General features: G+C 57.8%; 2 protein-coding genes, 1 long non-coding RNA gene and 5 other non-coding genes across 8 annotated transcripts; 1 reads left to right on the top strand and 7 right to left on the bottom strand.

Moving 5' to 3' along the window:
• Positions 1-2516: 2516 nt before the first annotated feature.
• On the bottom strand, positions 2517-2588 carry TRNAP-AGG. The gene has a single exon. It is a non-coding gene; the product is annotated as a tRNA-Pro (tRNA).
• Positions 2589-3638: 1050 nt separating this feature from the next.
• Positions 3639-3710, bottom strand: TRNAP-UGG. Its single transcript has one exon. It is a non-coding gene; the product is annotated as a tRNA-Pro (tRNA).
• Positions 3711-4288: 578 nt separating this feature from the next.
• Positions 4289-4361, bottom strand: TRNAR-CCU. The gene has a single exon. It is a non-coding gene; the product is annotated as a tRNA-Arg (tRNA).
• Positions 4362-4746: 385 nt separating this feature from the next.
• TRNAK-CUU lies at positions 4747-4819 on the top strand. Its single transcript has one exon. It is a non-coding gene; the product is annotated as a tRNA-Lys (tRNA).
• A 796-nt stretch (positions 4820-5615) lies between these two features.
• On the bottom strand, positions 5616-5688 carry TRNAR-CCG. Its single transcript has one exon. It is a non-coding gene; the product is annotated as a tRNA-Arg (tRNA).
• A 530-nt stretch (positions 5689-6218) lies between these two features.
• Positions 6219-8541, bottom strand: LOC121151887 (putative caspase-16). Its single transcript, XM_040973741.1, has 6 exons — positions 8274-8541; positions 7631-7853; positions 7336-7452; positions 7001-7075; positions 6618-6721; positions 6219-6332 (listed from the first exon to the last, which is right to left on the bottom strand). The coding sequence occupies exons 1-6, from the start codon at positions 8409-8411 to the stop codon at positions 6219-6221; spliced, it is 771 nt and encodes a 256-aa protein (XP_040829675.1). The 5' UTR covers positions 8412-8541.
• An 86-nt stretch (positions 8542-8627) lies between these two features.
• LOC121152053 lies at positions 8628-9300 on the bottom strand. The gene is made up of 3 exons (XR_005883219.1): positions 9192-9300; positions 9007-9095; positions 8628-8666 (listed from the first exon to the last, which is right to left on the bottom strand). It is a non-coding gene; the product is annotated as an uncharacterized LOC121152053 (long non-coding RNA).
• Positions 9301-10596: 1296 nt separating this feature from the next.
• LOC121151888 (zinc finger protein 213-like) lies at positions 10597-14563 on the bottom strand. Its single transcript, XM_040973742.1, has 4 exons — positions 14036-14563; positions 13315-13429; positions 12776-13000; positions 10597-11924 (listed from the first exon to the last, which is right to left on the bottom strand). Exons 1-4 carry the CDS (start codon positions 14432-14434, stop codon positions 11275-11277), a joined length of 1389 nt encoding a protein of 462 aa, XP_040829676.1. The 5' UTR covers positions 14435-14563; the 3' UTR covers positions 10597-11274.
• Positions 14564-21205: the final 6642 nt, after the last annotated feature.

Genomic DNA, 21205 nt, shown 5'->3' on the forward strand with positions numbered 1-21205 from the left:
AAAAGGAAACGGAATGCCTGGCACCCACAGTGCTCCCTGTGAAGTATCAGCTCGGTCGTTCAAATTCCAACGATGCTGTGTTTTGCAGAACTGAGTTTTTGCGGTTTCTGTGGTAGAAGACAAACACGGCAGCAATGTTTTGGTGGAACAGGAAGCGAGAGTGACTGTCCATGTTCACTCTGAGCCCAAGACAAACACACATATTCATCCTAACTGTGGTGGTTTAAAACCAAAATGAAAATACTGTGTTATCCAGCAGCTACTCAGCGGGGTTGAACAGCCCTCTCCCCCAAACTCCAAAGCCTAGGGTCTCTGCAGGTGTAACTAGCTGAAATGGGTTCAGCTGGAGTAAGGAGACCCTGTTATCAGCAGCCCGGGGCTGATGCAGACACAGGGCTGTACAGAGAGAGGAAGGCCTTTCAGCGGTGGGCCAGGGACAGGCAAAGACACCATTGACTGTGGAAGCTACCAGAAGCTGGGGGGGGGGGTTGCGGAGGCTCACCCCTAGCCCGCCAAGAGGTGTGGTCCTGCTGGCGCTGAGCTCAGAATTCTAGCCCCTGGAACCCTGAAAGAGTGCAAGATGGACTTGAAACCAAGAAGGTGCCTTTATTGAAAAAGTGAGTAGCAACCTGCCCGTCTTGCAGCATGAACCATGAGCCACACTCTTCCTCGTGAAAAGGGTGTGTCAATCTCACCAGCCTTGAGATGGCCTGGCCCAGGTGTCCGTTCTGCGTTTCTGAGACAAGAGGCAGCTAATGAATTATTCTTCTTTGTCAAAACAGTAGTGCTTGAACCACGACTCTAAGATTAAGAGCCTCACAGTCTACTAAGCTAGTCAGACAGCTGTGCACAGATAACTGGATGGGTGAAGACAGATCACACCTGGCTATTCAGAATCTTCAAGGTTGGAGCGAGGGGAAATAAGAAAAGGGAGAGACGGTTTCAGTTCTGCAGAGTGACCCTGGGCCAGCGCCTGGGCGCAGTCGTTGCCAAGGACTCCCTACACATGGGAGCTTGACACCACAGCTGTTTGTGGGATGCGAATCCTTTGCCCTGGAGGTATCAGATGGAGCCTGCAGCCAGTAGAGCTTGTAGCAAGCAAGCACTGGCTAAGCCCTTGGATGGGGACCTTTCGCTGTGGAAGAGGAGAGGCCCTCGTCAGAGGATGCCCCTGCGGCCAGCATAAATCCAACATTCAGCCTTCTGCCTTCAAATCATTTAAAACGACCCAAGGAATCACCCTCCTGGCCCCTGCCAATCAGGGTGGGCACGATCCGAAGTCGCCGCCAGGTTCGGAGCCGCAGTGCGGCTGCGCGATCGCCCGGGCACGGGGCGGGAGGTCTGCAAAGGCTGTCCCGGGCGGGCCTGCCTGCCGGCGTCCCGAACCTGGGGCTGGGCAGGCAGGGAGGACTCTGAATTCATCGGCCTTGACCGCCCTTTGGGGTCGTGGAGCAGCCACCCGGTCCCCGATCCCAGCGCTTCAAGCCCAGCGCCTGGTGCCGGCAAAAGCACTTCGAGTCCATCTCTGAGACGGGATTCACCGGCGCCTTGCCCAGCGGCTGAGCGCGGGAAATGCGGGTGCTGGGGTCAGAAGGTGAAACAGCCCCAGAATCTGCCAGCGCAGATCCTTGGTGCTGGATGGGGTAGGAAGCCGGCCTGGGTGTGCCGTGACCTTGCTTGCCCCAGCCATGTGCTAGCTCCGTCAGAAGGACTAGATGACCCCCGAGCTCCGACCAGAGCCGGGTTGAAAGGGGTTTGCAGGCTCCGAGGCTCTCAGACACCCGTGGGCCCTCCCAGGCTGGTTTGGCCACCGCTGCAGCTGCCCTCTAGCCTAGCCCTTTCTTTGGCCACTGGCCTGGACTGCTCCTCCCACGGGCCGCAGGGGACTGACCCTAGGGCGCTGGAGCAGAGCCCACCTCACAGGAGGGCCTCCCGGGGTTTTTCCTAAGCACCCCTCTCCCTTCCAAACAGCCGGTTGGGAACTATAGGGCCCCAAATCTGATGCAGGGTCCGGCCCTTTTCTCTTACTTAGGTAGCCCGCAAGGAATGCAGCCCCTCAAGCCAGGCTGCCGGAGTGTCTGGAGGGGAACGTGGGGATGGCTGTGTCCCCCAGGACTCGTGTATGGAGTCACAGAGGATCAACAGGTGGGGGGGAGGGAGGACAGCTCCTTGTGGGGATCCCGGCTATCTCAATCAATAGAGCATGAGGTTCTTGGTCGTGGGTTCGAGTTCCATGTTGAGCATTCTTTTTAACTCAGTACTGTTAGTGATCTCAATAATCACCGTGGGAGAACGGGACGGTGCGTCCTCTGTCATCACCGTCCTCCTCCCTCCGACAGCACGTCGGGAAAACCTCAATACCCGGGTGCTGCAAACGCAGCAAACCGCCCGTCACAACTACCACTGGACCTAAGAATCTATAAAGTACCACATAAAATCTAACCACAATCCTATCCAGTCATTTAGGATGCCCCAACCACCACAAAGCGGACGCACACATCCTAAAATAACCTATTGGGCTCGTCCGGGATTTGAACCCGGGACCTCTCGCACCCTAAGCGAGAATCATACCCCTAGACCAACGAGCCATTGTGCAGAATTTGTAATTGTGATCGTAGTTAAACTCCATTAATTTTACTCTGGCAGAAACTATCCCATAGGTTGACCATCTTGAAGAAATAATATCCAGTTGCGATAACTTTAGAAAAAGCTTCGCTGGGAGCCTGGTGACCCTGCTTGTCCCCGGAGGGTCTCAGGGTCACGAAGGGCCTCTCAGGGCAACGCAGCAGGCCTGGGGGCTCCCTGTGGGCTCCTCCTATGGGCCCACCCTAACCAACACCACAGTCTAGACATTGCTTCCTTGCAAAGACAATCATCTCACGTGTTGGTCTCACCACCCCATGCCAGGAGAGCACCCACGGAACCAGGAGGCCCTGTATATCGCTTGGGCACACCCCATTCCATCCGGGGCGTGCTGGGGGCACAGGCCCTCCCCACCACTGGGGTCCTGTGGTTGCCCTCACCCAGCTGCGGGCCCCTGGCAGTCCCTCAAGAAGGAACTGGGTTCTGTGGATGTTCTGAGAGTTCGTGTGAAGTTACAGCTGCGGTCACCAGAGCCTAGCAGAGCAGTGCTCGGGCCAGCCGAGCCAGTCACGTGGGCAGGGAGAGGGTCTGGGGATGAAGCACCAAGGAGACCAGTGATGGCAGAAATCTCTCCAAAGTCTGTTTACTGCTCCTTCACCTCTCCTTATGTACTCCCCAACCCCCACCCCGTCCTAATTTAGCCAGGAAATTGGATACAGATAAGTCCAATTAGTCTAGGTGTTTTTAGCCACGAGCCCAGTTCCTGTTCCTGCCCAGCTTTACAAGTGCTATTAGTTTCTTAGCCCACAAAGGGGTGACGGGTGCCGCACAGTCACAAGGCAAGGACAGACCCTCACATTGGGTTACACACAAAGAACCGAGGGAGGAGCTGGTGCAAATGAGCAATGGAAAAACTAGAGCCCTGGTATGAGGCTGTATGCAAAAGTGGAGGTGTTGGACCAGGGACCACAGGCGCTAATCACAAGATTTCAATGCGTTGCGCCCGGCATCCTGAGCTGGCCTGGCACGAGACTCTCCACGAAATTAAAACAGAAGGGCTCGTCCGGGATTTGAACCCGGGACCTCTCGCACCCAAAGCGAGAATCATACCCCTAGACCAACGAGCCGACGGGACCGGGTTCTGCTGTGAAGTCTTTGGAGATCCGACCGGCGGTTCCACCCTCTGCCTCCGGTCCCGCCCCGGAGTGTGTGGTCTGAGTGCGGTCTCCCCTGCAGAGGCGCAGCGCCGCAGGCCTGACTTTGCGGACGCTCGCCCTTTCCTCAGGCGCTGCGGCCTCGGCCCCGGGCTCCCGACGCTCGAGCTCCGGTGGCGGGTGACAAGAGGCTGCAGCCCACCGGGGAGGGTCGGGTAAGCCTGTGAGAGTGCGGGGTTCTCTCCCAGGGACCCCAACTCAGGACCCTGACAAGGAGACCTGGCCCCTGAATTGGGGGTTGGGGGCGTCAGATTTCTGTCCTTTCGGTATATGTGTCTTTCCAATAAAAATAAATTTAAAAATAATACTAAAACAGGGATACCATCCCCAGCGCTTTGCTCAAAGAGGCCGCCGTTCAGCAGATTTGCAACATCTGGCTTCAGTCAGAAGCTGACCGTGGAGCGTTCCGACACAGTGTGGAACAGAACCGGCCTTGGTTACATACTTCCGCCCCCTGTGCACTTTTGCTAGTGTCTAAAACGCTAGCTCTCTACCCCGAGTGGGACTCGAACCCACAATCCCTGGCTTAGGAGGCCAATGCCTTATCCATTAGGCCACCGGGGCCGACAAGAGGCGCTCTCGAAGGAGCCGTGGACGACTCTGCTTCCCGCGCAGGGTCCCCGGCAGCAGGCCTCCGGGTCCCGGCCACGGGGCCCGCTCGCGCCCCCCGCCTCGGGCAGCCCCCCAGGAGCGGCTGGGCCTGACGCGAGCGCTCAGCCCGGCCGGGCTCCCGACTTAGGGCGCGGGCTCCCCGGCGTGTCCGGGATCAGCGGAGAGGTGACGTTCCTGACGGCGCCGGCAGGGCCTCCTGGACGCGGACGTGGGCGAGCGGAGGCCACTCTGCTCTCTCCCCGCCGCCGGCGCCCCAGAGCGCGTCCCGGGGAGCACCGGATTCCGAGGGGGCAGAGCCCCGTGGGCCCTAACCTCATGACCTCCAGGCTCCCACAGCGCCCGGCTAGCTCAGTCGGTAGAGCATGAGACTCTTAATCTCAGGGTCGTGGGTTCGAGCCCCACGTTGGGCGAATGCTTTTCTTTCCTCTTGACTCGCTCTAGTGAGCCCCTGAAACGCGACCGACGGCGGAGTCGGAAGGCGCCACTCACCGCTGGGGACCCCGCTTTTCCTCTCCTCAGCTGCTGTCCTCACCGCGCCTCTGCTTCGCGGCGGTTCTCTCCCCAGCCTCGGCTCTGCGCCCGCGCTCCGCCTCAGGTAGCCGTCTCCTTCACCTCAGCCCTCACTCAGCCGGGACCCGCGACCCTCACTCAGCCCTCCTCAGCCGGGTCCCTCACTCAGCCTTCCTCAGCCCTCACTCAGCCCTCCTCGGTGACCCTCACTCAGCCAGCCCTCACTCAGCCCCCCTCACTCAGCCCTCCTCAGCCCCGGCTCTCTCTGCTCCGAGGCTCCCGAGGCGGGAACGCCGGCCGAGCCCTCACCACGGAGCACGCACGTTCAACAAACACGCAAACGCTTCAGGGCCCACGCACAACTACCGGTCTTTCAAGGGTTGCGTTCCCATGGCAAGAAGTCTAAATCACCTGTTAGATTTCGGTTTGCATTTTTTAAAACTGTGGGTAATACAGTTAGGAAGAAAGGTTCTGGGGCATCTAAGGCAACCGTCATCACCTCATCGCCAGCATCCGCTGGATTTTTTACAATACAGCTCCGTCCAGACTGCAGCGCTGGGTTCTGAGTTCGTTGCCTCACCCCGACTCGCATAGCCCAGGGTTCACCGAGCGGGTATGGGGACTGAGGAGTGCCCGGGTGGTAGAAGGTACAGCCTTGCAAGAAAGAAAATTTTCCGCGAAAATACAACCCTGCAGCGACCACGAAGGGACTCGAACCCTCAATCTTCTGATCCGGAATCAGACGCCTTATCCATTAGGCCACGCGGCCCTACAGGAACGGTGATTCCAGTTTTTCCTATAAAGCCTTCTTAGAGGCGTCTGCGCTTCCTACTCCAGTGCGCATGCCCTGCCTGGAGCACCGCCCCGCCCCTCGCGGCTCCGAGCTCCTCCCCACGCGAGTGGGCTGCTCGGCCGCAACTCCCGTGCATGTTGGAGTACCAGGCGGTCCTCCCGCCGCGGGGCACCTGCAACAACCTATTTTGGGGCCTTCGAGGCGCAGGCTGACCTCCGACCGTGTCTCCGGAGGAAGCGGAGACCAGAGGCATGACCCGGTCCCCCGTGGACGTGAGGACATCTCGCCCCGCCTGGCTGTGTTCCTTGGGACCCTCGACGCCCACTCGGACCCCAGGGCTGCCTTTCGTTCCCCACTGTTTCGTTCCAGGTGCTTCATCCCGATATCTCATTTATGTCACAGATCCCCGAGAGCCACGGTGGTCATTCACAGTTTATTGCAGCCGAGCACCCGGCCTAGGTGGCCACAGGCAGGCGAGGCGGGCTGGATGGGGCAAGCCGCTAACATCAGCCCCGCAGGCAGAGCCGGCCCCGCAGCGAGCTCCGGATCTCCAGGCAGGCCTTGCGCGGCTCGTCGCTGTCGGGCCCCAGCACGTCCAGCTCACACACGCGCCTGTTCACCTGCGGGGCCCCAGCCCATCAGGTCCTCCAGTGGAAGTGCTGCCTTCACATCTTTCAGCCCCAAGGCGCCAATGGCTGCTCTATTCTCCCCCACCTGCTCCCTGCCCTCCTCTGCCCCTCACAATCCCCTCCCCCTCCCTTCAAGAGAAGGACCGCCCCTCACCCCCACCCCCACCCCGCTGCTTCCCTGGTGGTCTCAGCTGTGGAAGGCATTGGAGGGTCATCAGAACACTGGGGCCAGGGAGAAGGGCCAGCCTAGCCCCACCCACACCCCACCCAACACACCTCAGTCAGCAGTTCCAGGAGGTCTCTCCTGGGGTCCGCCCTGAGGACATCCACCAGCGTCTGGATGAAGTCAGAGCCCTTCTCATCCCGATAGGCCACACAGCCTACACCAAAGGACCCAGAATCAGGATCAGGCCAGGCCTCCTACCTTCGCCTTCCAGAGTTCCCAAGGGCCGACTGGTGGTGGAAGCTGAGGAGGGGGCAGTCCTGGGTCAGTGCCAACAACTGGACTCCCAAGACTAGGGGAACAGGTGCCCACTAGAGAAGTCAGCACTGAACACGGGCTCACCATCACTGCCAGGGCAAATGTAGGGTGGGGGAGGCTGCATTGTAGCTGGCACCCCAAGCCCAGCTGCCTCTGTGGCCAGAGGCTGCGTCCTCACCCTCAGAGGCTGCGTAGACCATCAGCACGTCTGCTTGGCTGCAGCTCCCTGAAGTGGGACCCCTGAGACAGCCGCCTGCAGACAGTGACCTCCAGGACGCCTCCATCCCACAGTGCCCCGCATCTGGCTCCAGGGCAGACGAGACAAGCATGAGAGCTCAGGGGAGCCAGTTCGCCCTGCTGACTCCAGCTTTGGTACGAGGCCTTCCCAGAGAGAGGCCCCGGGGTTCTAGGAAGGCTTTTCCTTCCCATTGTCTCGGCAGCAGCATCTCTGCAGACACCCCTGGAATGGTCTCCGGAGGTTTCTGAGCCTGGGCTCTGCAAGACGGGACCCACCTTGAGCATCAGCATGGACCTGGAGAACATCTGCATGGGAGGGGAGGGCGGGGGGTGCCCACAGCCAGCGCCGGTACCAGGGCAGAGCCCTCAAACTCCTGCCAGCATCCCTGTTCCCTGGGAGGAGGAGAGAGAGGTGGACAGCAGCCTGCAGAGGGGGCCGGGCACGCCCATCACTCTGGAGGATTTAGGGCTTTGTTCATGGGGCAGGGACAGGTGGTCAAGATTTCCCAACAGCAAAGCTGGCAGCTGACCAGAGCAGGAGGAGACCAGCAGAAGGCCGAGTGCCACTCACCCCCACGGCACGCCTGAACCAGGATGATCTTGGGACAGCTCCGCAGCGTCGGGCAGCAGCACAGCTCCTGCACTAGCGCCTCTGGCTGTACCTCCTGCTCATCAGCCCCCAGCAGCTGCCCCCGTGGCCCACCATGGGCCATCAGGGCCATAAGCACACAACTCACAGGGCCCTGGTGGGAGTCCAGCTGCTCCTGGAACCGGGCTAGCTCCTCCCAAAAGGCCTAGAGTGAGGGTGAGGTTAGGGTGAGGGCCAGGCCGAGGGCCAGGAAGGCTTCCTCAGCCCCACTCACTGGGACTCCACATGCCAGGCTGAGTCCAGGGAGCAAGCCCAGCAGGGTTGTGGCAATGTGGAGGTCGGCCCATTCTTCTAGAGCTGGGGCTCTTGGTCTGTCAGGGAAGCTCCAGAAGGAAGTTACATGGCCCGAGGAGAAGACAAGTGCTGATGGGAGACCCTTGCAGGGAAAGCTCTGACCCAGGAAAGAGACCCAGGTGATTATATAGGCCATGACAGCAGAAGGGCAGTAATGACTGCAGATTAGACTCAAGAATGCACTTCCTGTGAAGGGTAAGTTGCCCACAGTCCTCCCCGTCCTGGGGCATCCCTTCAGAGCCTCCACCACATGTTCTGGGCTTCCCCTCACCTGGACCGTGGGGTCTATCCTCAAGGTGGTCTGGAAGCCCAGGGTCCGACACAGGCCCCCTAGAGCCTCCACATCACGCGCGGCTCCCGGCCGGCCTTGGGTCACAGCCAGGAGGAGGGCAGCTCTGGCCCCGGACATGTCGTACTGAGCACTGGGAATGGGTTCTGCCTATGGAGAGGTGCGTAGACTCATCCACATGGCCTCAGGGGACTCAGCCCTTCACCGTCTTCTGTGTCCTGTGGGCCGCTGCAGGCACATGAAGGATCACACCTTGCCCCTCACCTCCGGCCTCCAGGACTCCTCGCTTCCCAGGCACAGTGCCCCTCTCAAAGAGCTCCGGAAGACTGGGCAGCACACATTCCCCCCAGACTCATCAGTCACCCTGCAGAACAGCTGGGAGGGTACAGCCCAGGCCACGTCAGAGGGGCTGCCCCTCACTTCCCGGTCATCTAGGGACTCCTCAGCCACCCCCAAGACTGTCAGACCTTGCCCCAGCACCGTGGGTCCTACAGATGTTGACTGCCAGTGTGGGTGCTGAAGTGGGCAGCAAGAGAAGCCAGAGTATACACAAGGAAGGCAAGGAGGGCACCATTGACAGCCTGGGAGGGACTGCACAGACTGGCTGGTGCTCAGGGGGTGAGGGGGGACAAGGCTTGGAAGCTGATACCACGTGGGCAGAGCGAATAGGTGGGAAAGCACCTGCCAACCAATGTAATGGGCCCAATGCCCCCACCTCTGTCAACAGCTGCAGCAGTGACCAGTGAGGACAGCGGCCACAGAGCTCCCGGAGGCTGGTAAGGAAGGGCCCAGATTCCGGGGCGGCTGGATGGAGAAGCACCAGTCTACAGTGAAGCTCTGGCCGACCCCCACCCCCCCTCTGCCCACCCCAAAGCCAGGTACCCCGCCCTGGCCACTCACCCTCAGGGCCACTTGAAAGCAGCAGGAAGACTTTGGGACAGCCCTGGAGGACCTCACAACAGCTCAGCTCCCAGATCAGCCTCTGGGGCTGCCTGAGCTGCCCACGTGGGGCCACCAAGGCCACGAGGGCACAGCCCACAGGACCTCCGAGGGCATCCAGGTGCTTCCTGAATGAAGCTAGCTGCTGCAGGAAGTTCTGGTACAGAGTAAAGGCTGGCTGAGACCTGAAGGCCACAGTGGGAATGAGGGACTGGGGTGGAGGGGAGGAGCGAGGGCTCACCTGGACCAAGGCCTCCGTCCTCTGGCAGCTTTCAAAGCCCAGGGCCCGGAACACACCCTCCAGGGCAGCGATTGTAGCGGCAGACACCCCAGGACTACTGAGTACCAGGGCCACCCTCGGGCCCTGCATGCTGTACTTCCCCTGGGGAGGGAGACAAAGCCACAGGTGGGCAGGGCAAGGCCAGGCTCAGGTGGCAGTCAGAAGCAGGTTGGGCCAGGATGTCCTTCCTGCTACCTTTCTGCCCAAGCTGTCGCGAGTGTCTGCCAGTAGTGCGGCTGCCTGCAGGGTCCCGGCCACTAGGAAAGCCATGGGGGCAGGTGGGGCTTCCTCTGCACATTGAGCTTTCCTGTGCCTCCTCCTCCACCAGCCGCCACGGCTATCAGCTTGCTTTATGATCTGAGCTGGACTTCGTCCCCTTCTGGAACCCTGGGTCCTGGGCCTGGCAGGTCACTTCCTGACTGGGGCCAAGCCTTTCCCTGAGCTAAGAACCAGTGCCAAGTCCTATTCTTAGCTCCTAGCCCACGTTCCTATCTGATCTTGTTACACCTGAGCAGCTCTCTGAGGAGCCAGCCCCCAGCTCCGAAGAAGTCCTTGTACTGGCCCTGCCACTGCCCCAACCCCAGCCCCACCCAGATGGACATGTCAGCACCAAGCCCTGGAGGGAAAAAGCCACCAGGGAAATCAGTGCCAGATACAAAAGGAGACCCACAGGAACTGTGACAAGGATCATGCAATATGTTAGATGGCGGCAAGGGGTCTGGCTCACAGAGCAGGCACCAAGTGACGTTGTGTGTCTGCCAGGGCCCCTGAAGGCCACCATCAGGTAAGCAGGAAGGACTCAGTCAGGTGGCAAGCAGGGGCCCTTCCTCTGTGAGCACCAGCAGCCAGGGCCAGCCAGAGGGCAGGCTGTGGGGAGCAGGGACAGGGCCTCCAGCAGACTGTAGCTCTGGATCCACAGAGAGCAGCCTAGGGGTCCCCACTCCCAAAGGCCACATCTCTGAGTCCCTTTTCCTCATTTCAGGGGCCAAGTCCTGCCTGGGAGTGAAGTGGGCACAGGAGCCGGTGCCCCAGGGTTCCCACCGCTCTTTGGGATCCAGTCCATAGGACCACGGTGCCAGGCAGACAATTCTGGGTCCTCAGGAGCTCATGGCAGTGATGGGAAGGACACAGCAGTGGGAGGCAAGTCTCCCTGTTTATTCCACACCCTCTGGTGGAGGGCCTACAGTTGGCCTCTGCTCATGGAAACCAGCCTGCAGACTGGAATACAAAAGAGCAGATGGAGTGCTAATGTTAAAGTACAAGCCTTGCCCCCATGGCAGCTGGCCTTGATTGAACTGTTCGTCTCCAGGGTTGAGCCCACCACTGCACGCACTGGCCAGGGGTGGCTCTGAGGCTCATGTGGGACAGAGAACAAGACAGCCCACACCCTCACAGCCAGGACATAACAGAGAGCGGCTGTGACCTGGAGCTGGAGGGGTAGGGGCCATCGGTCTGGCAGCCCCCTGAGACGGGGCCAATCTGCACAGGCTGGCAGAATTGAGAGCCTGGCCAGGGAGCCCTTGCACATAAGCAGTAGCTAAGAGTGCTGGCATGAGGCTCCCATAGGGTCCTCACGCTCTCCAGCTGTCTTGGGCCTGGGAAACAAGCACAGGGAGAAGGCCGAAGAGGCAGCAAGATTACAGGGAAGTGCGGGGGGTCTCCAGGAGCAGTCCTGGGGTCATCCTCCATGACCCCCAGGTCCATGGACAGGCCCGTTGTGTGGAGGATCAGGCTGCACTGTGGCGCGGGGCCTCCCAGGGCCGCTCACCCCACGGGCTGAGCCATCTTGGCGTGCAGGCTCTGGTGGGTGATGAGGTGCGCACGCTGCTTAAAGCTCTTGTCGCATTCGCTGCAGCTGAAGGGCCGCTCGCCGGTGTGCACACGCCGGTGGTCCAGCAGGTAGGAGCGCAGCGAGAAGCTCTTGCCGCAGTCGCTGCAGCCAAAGGGCTTTTCGCCCGTGTGGATGCGCTGGTGGTCGGCCAGGTAGGCACTGCGGCTGAAACTCTTGCCGCATGCGGAGCATGAGAAGGGCTTCTCACCCGTGTGCACGCCCTGGTGCCGCACCAGGTCCGAGGAGCTGCGGAAGCTCTTGTCACACTCGGCGCACTTGTGCGGCTTCTCGCCTGTGTGCGTGCGCTGGTGCCGCACCAGGTCCGAGCCCCAGCGGAAGCGCTTCCCGCACTGCCCGCAGCTGTGAGGCTTCTCTGTCGCCAGGTCCTGGAACTGCAGCCGGCTCGTGGGAGGCCGACGCCGCCGCGTCCCCGCCAACCCGCCCAACGTCACTCCGGGCCGGTTCTCGCTCTCCCAGGCTACGGCCTCCTCGGAGTCCCAGGACAGAGCCCCGCAGCTACCCGCCTGGCCCCGCACAGCTGCCTCTAGCTGCGACCTCTTGCCGGGCCTCTGGAGCCCTGGACCTGCAAGGAGAGAGCAGGGCAGTGTCCTGAGCCCCATCGGCACAGGCTGGGGTAAGGGGGAACCCCAGCCTCAAGTTCAGAACCCCTGGACCCAGAGAGCCAGCAGAGCATTAGCATGGTGATAAAATGCAATTCCAAGCAACTCCCGGCGGCTCCTGGAGTCCACCTCAGCTGACCCTGCTCAGGGAGGCACACGCTAGCTAATTCTGCGCCTACAAGTCTGTCTAAGCTGAAGGGCTCACACTGCAGCTAGCTCAGACCCCAGCTCTGACTACACCCAGGCCAACCTGATACCTGCTGGCTGCAGAGGGACCCATCAGGGTTGGCTGACCTGATTCCCTCAAAGGCTCCAGTGAGCTCATTTCTGGAACATTCCTCCTATTTGGACCTGGAGGAGCCCTGGATATGGCCAACCCATATCAGTGAAAGATCTCCTAATCGTGTTGAGAGAGGGCTCTGCCTGAGCGAGGGGCGGGCCCTGTGGCAAAGACCAGGCTTGATGGGCACCCCTACTCCTGCTGAGGTAACCTCCCCACCATGTCTGATCAGTTACAGCCCTGACCCTCTCTGATCTCTCTTCATCTCAGCTTCCTTATCTGTGAAATGGGGACGACACTTCAACGCACCAGGAGTGAGAACCAAAGATAAAAACTCCCTTAAGCGTGCCCACACCATCACACCTTACACATACACCCCCCTGGCCCCACCAGCACAAGAGAAACTGTACAGGAAAGTCCCCTTTGGAACTGGCTGAGGGTTTGTAGCAGGGAAGACTAAGGGATTTCCCAAGGGGAAGCGAGCTGCCTCACCTCACCCCACTGCGTCAGGGCCCCAGTCCTACACATACTCACCCAGGGTGGCGTTCTGGGAGTTCTCACGCTTGATGTCCCAGAAGAGATCCCTTTGAGCGGGGTCTAGGGAGCCCCATTCCTCCCGAGAGAAATAGAAAGGAATGTCTCCCAACACCACAGGTCCCTGGAACAAGATGAGAGGGCCTGGATCGAGCTGCCTTGCTCCGGGCTCCCAGGAGGAGGCCAGAGACAGAGGAGGCAGGGCCAGCGGTGGTGATGGTGCTGCTGGTGGTGGTGGTGGTAGTGATGGTGGTGATGGTGACGGTGTCACAGAAAGAAACTCACAGAGACCCCAGAGGCCAGGCCGGCATCCGTCCTCTCTCTGGTACTCGCCTCTCTGAGACACGCAGGAAGTTGGGCTACAGGCAAAGAACAATTCAGAGAAGCCACCCAGGCCCAGGACCCATACCTCACAGCCTCCCCGCAGCTGCACACAGGGCCCGAGCCTCACCAAACAGAATTGTCCTTGCAGCAGTGCTGGGGAAGGGACCAGGTCCCTGCCTGGCCACCAGCACCTGCCAGAATGGAGGCTTACTCACCACCACAGCTGTCCCGCTCCTGGGGCACGTTCTGTGCCCCTGCCATCGGAGGAGGCCCCTCGTCCCGAGACCCCTGGCCCAACACCTCAGATTCCACCTCCTCAGAGGGCACATCCTGTGCGGGAACCACAACATGCCGGTCAGCACCGAGACCAGATGGAGACAGAATTCTAACCCCTGGGAAGGAGACACAGGACACGTCTTTCAGGATGCTGGGGCATGCGGCAAGCCATTGTCAAGCATTGAGCAGAACCTTCCCCCACAGACCAGGAGTCACAGGCACTCAGCAAGGAAGGAGGAGGGCAATACTCCTGCCGAGCACAGAGTCTCACAACCCCTCTGCTCTCAAGCATCACCCCAAAATGCTCCTGCAGTGAAGGGCCCAGCACCCTGCAAGGCATCAGGGTGCCCACGAACCACTCTGCCTGCCTTCCTACTCATGCTTGGGCATGGGGTGCACACCTCTGGCCTAGAGCATAACCCATGTGGAACTGAAACCTCCCTGCTGGATGGAATATGTCCACTTTGTTCTATGAAACAGCCCTCCTGTACCCTGGAGGGCGCCTCTCAGCACCTCATGCCATGCTACCTCATGCTTGTGCACACGCTCCCTCTGGCTCAGTGTCTCCCCTGGCCCAGGAGTGTCCTGGAGACTTGTCTCCATGGAGACGACCCCTTGTCTTCAGCCCACTCTTCTCTGGACACGGGAGGGGCCCCTCACCTGCAGCCAGGCTTTCACCGGCTGCTTCTGCAGATCCTCCACCAAGGCGACAGCCTCCTCGCCACTCCCTGGGCACTGTTCCTGCACCCAGCTCTGGATGTGCCCTGGCAGCACCGTCAGGAACTGCTCGAGCACCAGCAGCTCCAGGATCTGCTCCTTGGTGCGCAGCTCCGGTCGCAGCCAGCGGCAGCACAGCTCCCAGAGGCGGCTGAAGGCCTCATGAGGCCGTCCTACTTCCCTGTAACAGAACTGTCGAAAACGCTGGCGGCATGCCTCCACATGCCTGCTGTCTGCTTGCTGGACAGACTCTTGCTCCCAGGAGGGATCTTCTACCTTCACGATGAGAAGCCCTTCCCGCTCCCCAGGAGCCTGCTCCAGGAGCTCCGAGGGGGCTGCCATGCTCCCCAGCTGAGGTTCAGGGCTGGCCAGCCTCAACCTGGCCCTGGAGGTTACCCTTTTAGTCTCCCACAGGGATCACCCTTGATGGCCAGGTTGGCATCTGAACACTCCTGGGGAAAGAAGAGTAGGACAGGGGGTGGTGTGGAATGGGGGTGGTACAGAATGGAGGCGATGTGGAATGAGAGTGCGAAATTCATTGAAAACACATACTATGAAAACATTGCCAGCATCTTGGTGCAGTGGATTAAATCGCCACCTGTGATGCTGGCATCCCATGACTGCCTGCTCCAGTTCCAGATGCTCCACTTACAATCCAGCTTCCTGAGGGGGAGCCTGGGAAAGCAATGCAAGATGGACCATGTGATTGAACCCCTACCACCCAAGTTGGAGACCTGGATGGAGCAGCAGATTCCTGGCTTTGGCCTGGCCCAGTCCCGGCTATTATGACCACTTGGGGAATGAACTAAAAGATAGAAGACATCTCTAACTGCCTTACAAGTAAACAAATAAAATGTTTTTTAAAAGAAAAAGTTATGTATGGAATTTTAAAAACCGTTTGTAACAAGATAAAAAACTTCTAATTCAATTTTTCCACCAATTTTTTTAGTTAACCCAAGGCTGCAAGCATCCCAGTCTCCAACCTCTGACATCCACAGGGGCTTCCCTCCTTACTAACCATTACTATAGAACCTTGCTCCCACGATTCCCCCAGCCTACCAGCCCAATTTCTATGGTAGCAACACCTAACCTCACTCAGGGTGCTGCCACACCACCAAACCCATGGCCGGACTGACAACTGACGGACTATAGTTACATCCCGCAGACCCCACTTCAGGTGATACAAACAGTAACACCTGCAAAACTACTTGGAAAATACCACAGAGCTGTAGTCACAGTACAATTTTCAGCACATACGGTATATTAAGTTAAAAATGCTATGAATGTATCTGATGGTTGAATGGTGCCCTCAATTCCTCTGGAGATTTTATCTTATAGATCACATGAGCCTGTAGTGTCTTGCTCAAATTCTGAAAACTGTATTCCAAAATTCATCTGCCAGAGATGGGCTCACAGAAACTACCCCAAGCCATTTAGCCACAACTGGATTTGGATGTACCATACGTTGTCATCTTTGGTCATGTTCTTTACAAGTCTTCTAGAAACTGTATGTTGGAGTTTTAATTAGAAAAAAAGATTAAAGATTTTGATTGGACTCAGCTATATGTGGGCAGTGAAAATCTGGACAAACGGAGACTCTATGATGGACTGTGTCAATCAGTGGATTCTTCAACGACCATCATCCTTGGAGTGGCAAGATTGGCAGCGATTCATTACTGGTGAACTATCAAAACCACCTGAGCAAGAATCTCAGAGCATGCCACACATCCGGGACCTGGGGTAGGTAGGAGTCTGGGTGGGGCTTCTCCCGCAATATCCCCCTTTACCTCAGATACATGAAGGAAACAATATGGAAATGATGGTCGAACCCACTTTCCTTTTTACCCTAATTGACTATGTAAAGATTGTCAAAAATATAATTTAAAAATGGAAAAAAAAAAAAAGATTTTGATTGGAAAAGCCAGGAGCCTCCTCCAGGTCTCTTCTCCCATGCAGGTGCAGGGTTCCAAGGTTTTAGGCTATCCTCTACTGCTTTCCCAGGATATAAGTAAGGAGCTGGATGGAAGTGGAGCAGCTGGGATACAAACCAACGCCCACATAGTATGTCAACACTAAAGATTAGCCTATGAGCCAAAGTGACACGCGCCATTGCCGTTAAGAGGGTAAGAGGTATATTTAGACAACATTCCTCCTCAACGGAGTCCTCCGTCCCTGTCACCAGTGTGACCCACGACGTGCGCGTGGACCTTTCTGTGCAGTTTTCCCAAAACGGTATTCACAGGCGTGGGCGGGGGAGTGTGCTGGATGTGGGCTTGGACGCCAGCGAGAGTTCCCTGCACGTGCAGCTTCGCTCTCTGCACCAAGCCTCGTCGGGCTTGCGTCCACTTTACTTCACACCAAGGACTTAGTTTCCTGCTCCTCACAAAACCCCGGGAGGGTGCCGCGCGCCATTCTCTCCTCTGAAGAGTCCCTTCAGAGAGGGCCAGGGACTCACCAGGGTCGCTCGGCGGGAGGCGACCGGGGCTGAGAGGGCAGGTGGCGGGTCTGCCCTGGAGCGGGGAGCGCGCTGAGGGTGCGGGGCCGGCCCGGGCGGACGCGGAGCACGCCCCCTCAGGTCTCCGGTCTCCGCCCGGACCTAGAAACCAAGCTGCCTCAGCCCGCCAGGCCCAGCCCCCGGACACACACCTCCCACAGGAGCCGGAAGTCCGCGCGAGGCTAATCGGGAGACCAGGCGGGACGTCAAGGCTTTAAAACTACAGCTCCCAGAAGGCCGTTCACTCGCGACTTGTCGTTCCCCCAGCCCGTAGCCAATGAACAGCGAGAATTCTCAGAGCCAACAAATCAGCAGAAAGCGATGCTGTGAGCGTCTATTACCAGGCGCCTATGATGAAAGGCCAGGATTTGTGGCTGGACGTGCTCCGTCGTCTGTGCTCTTCCACGTTTCACTGAGTGGTAAAGAGGGATCCAGGGCCGGGATTCTCATGTTACATCAAAGTTTATTAAGGAGGGAGGTAAACCAGCTGGTTGGGGTCAGCTCTCCTTTCCTTCAGAGGGTGACCCCAAGGTAAGAGTTAGATGGGTTTTTATACAAAAATGAGTTATACACCCATAGGAACTAGGTGAGTTGGACAGCCACGAGAGGCCGCCATGGGGTAATGGGTGAGCTCAGGCAACCACAGGAGACAGTTATAGGAACAGTGAGTGAATAAACCATGCAGTATTGTTTCCTGGAACTAAGGGTTGCTAGCAGGGCATGCTGGCCTAAGTGATCTGGCCCCAAAAGCAGGAAACAGACAAAACATATTTTCAGAAGCACAAAGAACAGGTTAGGTGAAGGCAGTGCGTGAAGCTTCGCCGCTGCCCACAGTCCGTTGGCTGCAGCTTGGGCACGTGTACACCGCCTAGGTTTCTCCAGCTGCAGTACCACGCGCCCAACCCTGCCACACTCAGCAGCCGCCACTTGAACAAATTTCCCTTTTCCAGAAGCCAATTTGTTCTTTAAGCAGATAATCGATATCTTTGTGTGTGTGTGTGTGTGTGTGTGTGTGTGTGTGTGCGCGCGCGCAAGCGCACTTGCATGCTTGCTTAGGACATCCCACCACTTTCAAAGAGCCCCAATAAAATCCTCTGGAGACCCTACCTGGGAGCTGCCTGTCCTACTCCCCGTAAGAAAAAAGAAAAAAAAAAAAATTAGCAGTCCTCACCTTGAACGTGCAGCTCCCAGCTTGTGGCCTGGGGAAGCAGTTGAGTGCAGCCCAAAGCCTTGGGACCCTGTACCCGTGTGGGAGACCCCAAGGCTTTGGGCCGTCCTTGACTGTCTTCCCAGGCCACAGGCAGGGAGCTGAATGGGAAGCAGGACCGCCAGGATTAGAACCAGTGCCCATATGGGATCTTGGCCCGCCCAAGGCGAGGACTTTAACCGCTATGCTATCACTCTGGGCCCTAGCTACTGCTTTTTTAAAGACTTATTTATTTGAAAGAGTTACAGAGAGGGCAAGACAGAGAGATCTTCCATCTACTGGTTCACTCCCCACGTGGCACAAGGCCTTGTGATAATATCAGAATTCACAAAGACACAATACTTGAAGGGGATAGGAAGTACCAAGCATGTGGCTGCGGCCTGTGGTCAATGCAGCAGTAATTACAGACTCGAGAGCAGGAGACAGTGCTGTGAGGGCACTTGAATGTCTACTATGAGAGTTTATATCCCTCCACTCAGCTCATGATGCAGGCTGAGTCCCAGAAACCCTCACGGACAGCTGGAAGAAGTGCTTGCCTCTGCCTTCCATACCTGGTTGGCCCTGGCAGCAGGGCCACTGGACAGTAACCCGGGAACTCTGCTATAAGTTGTAATTGTGAGGTCACCGTGTTGCAGTGACCACTTAGTTCAGAGCCTCCACGAAGATGTCACACCAAAATTATGGCACTGTTTAGTTAAGAAGGAGGCCTGAAACATGCCATGGAGACACCTGGCAAGCAGAGGGAGCAGCCCAGCTACCCAGGGTGGTGGCCGCTACCCAAGGCCTGTAGGACATGGGTCTGGTTCCACTCATTCTCGAGGTGCACCTCCTCCCCCTGAGCCAGGTTGATGGGAATTTAGGGGACAAGGCTGACCACAACCAGTGAGACCCATTACTTTCCCCCTCCTGTAGAAGTCCCCCTGCTGCTAACCTGCAAACTAAGAGCAGACACTTAGCTCCAGAGGACACCTGTCTTCCCCGGGAGCCCCTGAATAACCCTGCTCCCTGGAGTCAGCTTTCATCTCTGGTCATCCAGCAGTGGGCAGCCTGGGTTTAATTGTGATGGCCTCAGGAGGACCTTTTGAACCTTTGAAAGGTTTGACAGTTTAGTTTCTGCTCACTTCGTGGCAGGCCTGCTAGTGCAGAAGAGAAACAGTCCTCCCAGAGACCTCGGCCAGGCCCGCCTGACCCCAAGTCCTCGAGACAGAGAGGCCTTCCAGCCCCACCCCATTTCCCATCATCCATAGGCCAAAGCCCCAGATGGGTCCCACTGCTCCAGCAGCCATACCCTGGATGTCATTTCAGCTCCGTGGTCACCCATGTGCTCCTGCAGGTAGGGCTTTAATGTGCCCTAGTCCCTTTACTTGAAGAGTTTTCAAGTAACGAACATGGGTTTCATGGTGACCTGTCACCCTTCAGGTGAACTATCCCTTCCTCACAGGGACCTTGGCCACCAGGGATCCCTATGATCCTCTGCCTCTTCCCCTATTCTTCTATCGGGTGTGTCATTCAGCCCTTGCAACCTGGGAGTCCACAAGAGAGACCACCTTGTCCGGCTTTCTCTCACTTATGCCATCATTTAGCCAAGGACCTGGAATGCAAGTGAAAAAATGGACACAGTAGAGCCCTACATGTGAGGTCCACTGGACCCCTCTCGCTTAGCAACCCCCATAACCTCCTTCACAGCCTGTCTCAGTTTACCCTGCAGACTCCTCCCTGGACGTTTCCCCCACGGCTGTGGCCAAACCCACGCCAGCCTCTCGTCCAACAGTCCCAGCTGCCTGCTGCTAGGAGCCAAGAAGACCCGAGCGGGAATGCCAGGGTCCCCCTGAGCTCCCAGCGGCCTCCAGGGCCTCTAGCAGGGGCTCGGATGTGGTTGTGAAGAACTTAGGTCTTTCCTGCTTTTGTGATTTCTGCCTTACTTGCTTGGCTAGGGGCTGTGTGAACTCCAGGCCTGAAGCCTACTACGTGACATCTGGCAGGACACCTGGCAGTCACGTAGGCAGAGCACTCCTCAGGAAGGAGGTCCCTGGTGTTAGATAAGACCCACTGCCCTATAGCCCATCCGTTTGTGCCTTTTGAAAGTTGCTTGCTTCAAACCCACCAATAGAAGCATGCCAAATTGCTCTTTTTGAAAGTTAACAGTTAAAACTGACCAATCATGACTATAATTATATGGAATTGTCCTGAAATGTATAAGAACCCTGTGCTGTTGAACCTCGGCCCTTCTCTCTTTCTGCCCTGCTATTCCTGCTGCAGCCTCGGGTGGCTGGGAGAACCAAGTTAACCTGAATAAACCGCCTTTATCCCTTACCACAGACTTCAGACTCGATGATTTTCTGGGGATCTCAGAAATCTGGCACAACATTCGCCTTCTGCCAGAGGGAGGAGGCTCGGCGGTTCAGAGGAAGCCCCACAAAGGCTACCTTGGCGTGGTGGATTCATGCTGTGAGGAGTTTCTAGTGGTAAGCCCAGAGCAGTTACCTGGGCAACCGTAAGGCTTGGAGCGTGGAAGGACCTAGGAGCACAAATGTCAACCATGATTGGCCAGTTCTGCCAGATCCGTCCCCTCACTGCATCACGATGCCTGATTGGCTGGGGACGGCTGGAAGAACAAGGCTTGAGGGATGCAGTCTAGTGCAATGGCTGATCCGGTCCTGCTGGGCAGCTAGGCAAGCTCCAAGCCAGGGCCCTCACAGGCTGCAGGGAAGGGAGTGGGAGCAGGGATGGAGGCACACCGTTCCCTCCTCCTCCCCTCTTGCCGACAGCACAGGTGCACGGTAACTCAGTATGGTCAGGCTCACGCAGAGGCCAAGAAGCAGGGTGTAAAGTGGGAGCAGGACCCCGTGGCAGGCCAAGGCAAACCCCTGAGCCTCGTCCCAGAGGTGCCATGATGGTGTGCTTCTGCTCTCTGAACCCCTCCACCCAGCAGCAGGCAAGCACTGCCCGGTCTGACAGCGAGGCCTTTCCACAACACAACTCCATGAGCTCTTGTCCAGTGTCTGTCAGGTTGCCCGGTTCTGATCTTAACAAATGCTTCCCACCAGATCTGTCCCAGAATAGTAATTTCTGGAAGGGTACCTAAGCACAGGCGGTCGGGGGAGGGTGACCTGTGGGCATAGCTAATGGAGCCAGGCGCCTGTGGACTCTGCTGAGGCAGGACAAACTTTCTGGATAATTTGATCTCTGAGCTCCCTGGAGACAGTGAGGGCGGTCTATAGCTCCCTGGGTCATCTTCCAGACCTCTGAATGCTTCAAGTCCTGCCACTTGACTGGCAACACAGCCAGAAAGCAAAAATATCCCTGGTGCAAGTTTGTACTCTGCGGTGCCTGGTAGCATTTCACAAGTCTCCATTACTCCCAGGTATGTTAGTTACAGTAGGAAAAAAGGCTGAGGGCCCAGCACCATGGC

Source organism: Ochotona curzoniae, unplaced genomic scaffold (assembly GCF_017591425.1).
Source record: "Ochotona curzoniae isolate NIBS_2020 unplaced genomic scaffold, NIBS_Ocur_1.0 contig_2321, whole genome shotgun sequence".
Classification (NCBI taxonomy): Eukaryota; Metazoa; Chordata; class Mammalia; order Lagomorpha; family Ochotonidae; genus Ochotona; species Ochotona curzoniae.

Bases quoted from the DNA above. Each gene is read 5' to 3' on its own strand.
- LOC121151887 (XM_040973741.1), bottom strand. From the start codon at position 8,411: ATGTCCGGGGCCAGAGCTGCCCTCCTCCTGGCTGTGACCCAAGGCCGG. The intron at 7,453-7,630 runs GTGAGTGGCACT...TCCTCCTCCCAG, and splicing joins GGTTCAGGCGTGCCGTGGGG to GGAACAGGGATGCTGGCAGG. The intron at 6,333-6,617 runs GTGTGTTGGGTG...GGGGCCCCGCAG, and splicing joins TCCTGGAACTGCTGACTGAG to GTGAACAGGCGCGTGTGTGA.
- LOC121151888 (XM_040973742.1), bottom strand. From the start codon at position 14,434: ATGGCAGCCCCCTCGGAGCTCCTGGAGCAGGCTCCTGGGGAGCGGGAA. The intron at 13,430-14,035 runs GTGAGGGGCCCC...GTTCCCGCACAG, and splicing joins CGGTGAAAGCCTGGCTGCAG to GATGTGCCCTCTGAGGAGGT. The intron at 13,001-13,314 runs GTGAGTAAGCCT...CACCACCACCAG, and splicing joins GGAGCGGGACAGCTGTGGTG to CAGCACCATCACCACCGCTG.